Raw genomic sequence first — 6000 nt, 5'->3', positions numbered from 1 at the left:
GAGCAGGGCCCCGTGGCGGAGGGGGGACCGCGGGGCAGGACGGGGTACGAAGCTGTGAAGAAGCACTTGGGAGCCGCGGGCGCTCTCTCCAAGCAGTATTGGCAGTACCTGGCGTGCAAGGTGTGGCAGGAGGGCTGCGAGGAGGAGGAGGAGGAGGAGGAGGAGTCCGGTCCCAGTCCAGGTAAGCGCTTTCCTCCCTTCTCTCCCTCTCCCGCGCCCCAGAAACAGCAACGGGTCCAAACACCCTGCTTCCCCCAGCACGGGCGTCCCTGCCCCCGGCTCCTGTGGATGCCCAGGGTCGCTGCCCCGGGCATCTCCCTCCTTACTCGGCGTACCCCGCGTTGCCACAAACATCCGTGTCGGTGGGGGGAGCGTGCTGGCACCCGCTATGGCTCCCCGTGCCCACCTGAGCCAGCTGCTGTCCGTTCGTGCTTATTCCCCCTCCCCACAGCCCTAGCTGCCTGGCAGGGTGGTGTCAGAGTCCTTGCACCTGGGAGGAGGGCTGCCCTTAAGCAGGCTCAGCTGAGCATCCACACAAAATGCAAAAATGGCACTTGCTGGCACATCTCTGCTCAGACCGTTGCCTCTTCCAGGCTGGAGCTTGCCTGTGGTGGGCCAGGATTACCTGGAGATCCTCTCTGCCTGGTACTGCAGCTTTGGCAAGTGCTGCAAGACAGGAGACTGCAGGATAGTCAACAATATCACAGGTAGGTGCTGTGCTGTACTTGGGAGACCCCAAGCGGTGCTTGTGTCTGCTGCCTTTCCGTATTGTCTCTTTTGTTGTTTGTTTGTGGGGGTTTTTTTCTTTTTAAGAAAATGTATTTTAGCAAGTGATGCAAGTAAAGGGCAGTTCTGAGCAGGGTGCTGGGTGCGTGGGAGGGCGAGGTGCTGAGCTAAGTCCTGTTTCCCATTATTCATTTGTGGTTCTGAGACTGCAAGAGAGTTTGTTCCTTACCGTACAGCATATCTGCTCCAGTTTGCCACGAGCCTTGCCTTCATGCGGTAGCTCCCAGGCATACGCAGTGGGATCCAGACTGGCCCAGGTCGGGAGGGTATGCCAAGACCTGCGTGTAAGCCCTGCGCAGGTGTCATTGCATTTTGCTGGCCCTGGGACTTCTGGTATCCATACCCTCTGCTTGGAGCTCACCGGGGCCTTTGGGCTTCAGTCCTCTCTGCGGTCATCAAATTCCTCCGCTTCCCAAAGGGAAAAAGGAGTCAGCAGAAGATCTGTGTCTTTTTGCAGTCAGTGGCTGATGCAGGCAGGGTACAGGCAGCCTGTCTCATTGGTCCTGTGACTTTAATGCCGCTTCAGCCTCCTCTCAGACAGGCAGGGCTGTGTGGGCTTAGTGCCTTACCACATTTTCTCCTCTTATTCCCACCTGCAGCAGCAGCTGGGCTTGCAAGTTAAAGCTGGGCTCTTGCTCTCTTTCCTGCAGGGCTAGAAGCAGACCTCAATGGGCAGCTCCATGGGCAGCACTTGGCCAAAGAAGTCGTCATCCGGGCGGTGCAAGGGTTCCTGCGGAGCCCGCGGCCAGAGAAGGCTCTCGTCCTCTCCTTCCACGGCTGGTCCGGCACAGGCAAGAACTTTGTGGCTCGGATGGTGGCCAGTCACCTGTACCGGGATGGGCTGAAGAGCGAGTGCGTCAGGGTGTTCATCTCGCTCTTCCACTTCCCCCATCACAAGTACATGGACTTGTACAAGGTGAGAACCGACAACATGGTGTTGCCATGGTCCAGTGTACTGGGTCTGGCTGGGATGGATTTCATTTTCTTCACAGCAGCCCACATGGTGCTGTGTTTTGGATTTGTGAGTAAAACAGTGTTGATAACACAGCGGTGTTTTGGCTACTGCTGAGCAGTGCTTGCACAGCCTCAAGGCTCTCTCCTTCTCCCACTCTGCCCCTGCAATCAGTAGGTTGGGGGTGCGCAAGAAGTTGGGAGGGGGGACACCAAACAGCTGGCCCCAACTGACCAAAGGGGTATTCATGCCATTTACCGTTGTGCTCAGCAATAAAAACTGAGGGGACCGGGTTTGGGGCTAGGAAGCCATTGCTCAGGGACTGGCTGGGCATCAGTCTATTTGTGGTAGGTGTGAGTGGTTGCCTTTGCATCACTTGCTTTGATTTTCTTTTTCTTTTTCCTCCTTCCTTCACTTATTAAACTACCTTTATCTTGACTCACTCGTTTCCTTGCTTTTGCTCTTCCTGTTCTCTACCCTGTCCCGCTGGGTGGACCAAGTAAGCGGCTGTGTGGTCCTTAGCTGCCAGCCAGGGTTAACCCCCAGCATCCAGGCTCAGCCCCTGCACGATGATCTGGTGGCAGTGACTGCTGCTGGGCTTCTCACACTCCTCACTGCTGCTCTGCAGGCTCAGCTGAAGAAGCAGATAAGCGAGACTGTGCAGCTGTGCAAGCAGTCCCTGTTCATCTTCGATGAAGCAGAGAAACTTCATTTCAGCCTCCTGGATGCCATCAAGCCCTTCATGGCTCACTATGACAACGAGGGCCAGGTGGATTACCGGAGATCTATCTTCCTCTTCCTCAGGTGATTTCTGGGCCCCCAAAGGGATGGGGAGGAAAAAAGTGATGGAATCTATCCCGAGGTGTGTGATATGAGATGCTCAGGCTGCAGCAGGGGGGAAGAGATGTCCAACTCCTCCAAGAGGTGGTTGCCTCCATGGTCAGTTTTGCTTATTGGTGCTGGGCATCCTCCCTGGGTATGGGGCATTTGCAGGAGGAGCTGAGGTCCAGCTTAGCTGGGACACCTAAGCCAGTGTCTAGGCTTTGAGACAAGGAACCATTGGGAGTCAGAGCTAGTGTGGTGTCACCATGCACAGCTGAGCCAGGAGATCCCATACTCCAGGGAGCAAAGCTACGGCTGCAGGTCTTGGGAAGTTCTTGTGCAACGTGGCACTGTTAGTTGGAAGTGGGAGGTGGGGAGTTCCCACTGTCTGGTCGTGGCTGCAGGCTGAGGTGATGTCGGTCTGCTGTGCTGTGAGGGCTGATCCTGGCATCGCCTCGTCCTGTGGTTTAGTCGGTTCTTTTCCCATCTGAAGGGAGAAACGACTTTGGCATGTGCACACCCCAGTGCTGTCGCTGACCCAAGCCTAGGCGGGATGCATCTGGAGGGAGAAGTAGGACATCTTAAAACTGAGATGTGAGGTAGGCACATGCCTGAAGTAGCCAGTGAGAAATGCCAAGGAGAGACAAGCACCTTGGGCCCCTTCAATTTAGGAGTTACAACCTTCAGCTTGGCTCTGGCAAGAGGTGTTCCGACAGGCTAGAGGCGGGCAGAGATTTGTTCTCCATCTCCCACCATCCAGGCGAGTGTTCTAATCTCCCAGCTTGGGGGTTCCCTAGGGAAGTTTCTTTGCCTGTGGAGGACCTGTATATGTGCCCAGCGCTTGCAGAGCTGACCACATTTCAGTCCTACCTGCATGGACCTCTGGCAGGAGCTGTGGTGGAGGGGGCAGATTCTCCCTTATTGCTCAGGGCAGGGTGGATGTGCTGCTGGCTGCACTGAGCTGACCTGACCTTGTGTCCTACCTGGCAAGCCATGCAGGATGACATGTTAGCCCCTTCGTGCTACTAAGCAGAGGGGAGCAGGGTGCCTTAAACTGCGGCAGTGTGTAATCCTGGGGGGGGTTCATCATACCTGCTGGCAGTGTGAGACAGACCTGTTGCAGGAGGGCTGGCTCTGCCCCATGGCTCCTTTGGACACTGGCCTGGTCCTGCAGTGTTGGCCAGGTTCGGGGAATGGGGTGTCCCCAGTCAGAAGGGACTGTTTCTCCTGCAGTCTGGGTGGGAGCAAGATCGATAAAAGCTGTTTCCCCGCCTAAGAAGGCAGGGGAGGGGGTGGGGTGGGAAGGGGAACAGTGGTGGCTTTTTAATTTTGCTTCCCCTCCATTTGGGAAACGGGTCCAGAGCCTCTGACACAAGAGGAAAGATGGGTGCAAGATTGGTTCTCCCAGTGCCTCTCTGCCTCCCACCTACACAAGCTCTGCAGCCAGCTGGTTCCCAGTATGGCCAGCTCACTGGTGGCAGGGCACTTGAGGCTGGGGGCTGTTGTCTGAGGCTGTTGCAAACCTCTCACCAGCACTTGGGGGCTGCCTGGCCTTGAACTGCTTTCTGAGGTGAGGGGCTGCCCTGGGAGCCTTAGTGACTGCCAGGACCCATGTCCCCCACGGCGGAGCTGTCCCCACAGTGGGTGTCCAGAGGAGTCCTCGCGTGGGAACTGCACTGCTTTGTCCCTTGGGCAGGGGATGCTTTGCCAAGTCCTGGGCTGCCATTTGAATCCCTGCCCCGGGACCTTTACTTCTAGTAGGACTCCTGCCATCTGCTCTGCCCTCTCACTTGGACTTTCAGTGGTGGCTTCTGGGAGTTTGGTGTGGAGCCAAGTGTCATCTACGAGGTCGATGGCATCCCAGCCAGGACAGGGGACTGATGGAGATGGAGGATTCTGCTGGCTCCTGGTCCCACTCTGGGAGAGAAAGGAGCTGCCCCAGGGTCTAAGCTGGCAAGATGGAAGATAGCTGTAAAGATGCTTATAGAAAGGGGCTCTTTGGGACAAAAGCTGGTTCCTCCATCTGCAGATATTTCAGATGCTGATCCTACACAGCAAATCCTTCATTGCTAACAGAGTTCCTGAGGCCTGTCTGGAGGGGAGGTTGCTGGCAGCTCTCAGCAGTTCATCTCTGGGGGCATGATTGAATGACTTCTATTCTGTGTCCACAGCAATCTCGGTGGCAACACCATCAATGAGGTAGCCCTGGACTTCTGGCGAGCTGGCCGGGCGCGGGAGGAGATCTCCATGGAGTTCCTGGAGCAGCGGCTGCGGCTAGAGCTGCAGGAGCCTGAAGGTAGGAGCCAGGCTCGCTTGCGGGATGCTGTGGGCAGGCTGCCCACAAACCTGCCCCTCTGCGCTGGCTTGGGGCCCTGCTTATGCAGTCCCATCCACCGTGTGCTGTGGAATGAGCCCTTATTCCAACTTCCTTCATCCACACTAGCACAGCCCCACGAGCACAGCACCGCTGCAGCAGCGAGACATGGGAGGAGGGAGCTGTGAGTCCTTCTTGCCCCTTTCAGCCCTGAAAGTGCCCAGGTTGCAAGAAGCAGCCTAAGGCTGTAGGGAAGTATCAAGGCTTCTCTGGGGATTCAGGCTTCTCTTGGCCTGAGATGGGCAAGCCGTAGTGACATTCTGTGTTCAGATTAAGTGCTGGCCACCTCTTTCCAAGTGGGTGTCTCTCTCCCACCACGTATGGCTGTATAAGCCAAGACAGCCCCCTCGGAGAGATAAGCCTTGCCTCACAGAGGGATGACAGCTCTCAGGTGGAGCTTCTGAAGTTTTTGTCATCTTGCATTTTGCTACAGAGAATGGTTATGCCCGCAGCCACCTCCTCGAAGAGAACCTCATTGATTTCTTCGTGCCGTTCCTGCCCCTGGAGTACCACCATGTGAAGCTCTGTGCACGGGACGCTTTCCTGGCCCGTGGACTTCCGTACACCGAGGCAGCCCTTGATGAGGTGGCCGGGATGATGGTGTTTGTCCCCACGGAAGAGAAGCTTTTCTCTGCACAGGGCTGCAAGTCTGTATCCCAGCGCATCAATTACTTCCTTCCCTGAACACCAGGTGGGACTACACCACTGGTGAAGGTGGTTCTGCACACTAGGAGCTGCTCTCCTTGTACAAGGTCAGGCAAACAGATTACCCAGCCATGCACTTGCACAGAGACAGAAACTTAACCCCTTGTTACTCCGAGGGCTGTTTGCAGGGAAGGAGGCACACCCTCACTCCTGGGACACGGGGACAGCCTGTGCTTGGCTGCATTTTGAAGTCTGTCCAGTGTTTTTTGAGTCCCTTCTTTTAGCAGGTAGTAGCCTGCAGTAGTGATTTGTTTGTGCTGGCAGGTGCTTTGTTTGACGTGAGCAGGGATGTCCAAGTCCTTGGTTTGTTAGTGTGTGATGAAGGCCTTGGACAGACTGGTCCTGTTGAGACAGTCCAGCA

The 6000-nt window shown here is 56.1% G+C and overlaps 1 protein-coding gene across 1 annotated transcript in view; it reads left to right on the top strand.

Annotated features, from left to right (window-relative positions):
• The window catches only part of TOR3A (torsin family 3, member A), a 6233-nt gene extending 615 nt beyond the window's left edge, over positions 1 to 5618 (top strand). Inside the window, exons 2-7 of the mRNA XM_010580719.1 lie at positions 7 to 175; positions 594 to 707; positions 1437 to 1702; positions 2367 to 2542; positions 4732 to 4856; positions 5368 to 5618. Coding sequence (XP_010579021.1) covers positions 7 to 175; positions 594 to 707; positions 1437 to 1702; positions 2367 to 2542; positions 4732 to 4856; positions 5368 to 5618 — 1101 coding nt within the window. The remainder of the gene's footprint in view (positions 1 to 6; positions 176 to 593; positions 708 to 1436; positions 1703 to 2366; positions 2543 to 4731; positions 4857 to 5367) is intronic.
• Positions 5619 to 6000: the final 382 nt, after the last annotated feature.

This window comes from Haliaeetus leucocephalus, unplaced genomic scaffold (genome assembly GCF_000737465.1).
Source record: "Haliaeetus leucocephalus isolate CR32 unplaced genomic scaffold, Haliaeetus_leucocephalus-4.0 Scaffold730, whole genome shotgun sequence".
In the NCBI taxonomy this organism is placed as follows: Eukaryota; Metazoa; Chordata; class Aves; order Accipitriformes; family Accipitridae; genus Haliaeetus; species Haliaeetus leucocephalus.
Note: the sequence above shows the minus strand (reverse complement) of the source record. Positions and strands in the feature narration are given on the sequence as shown.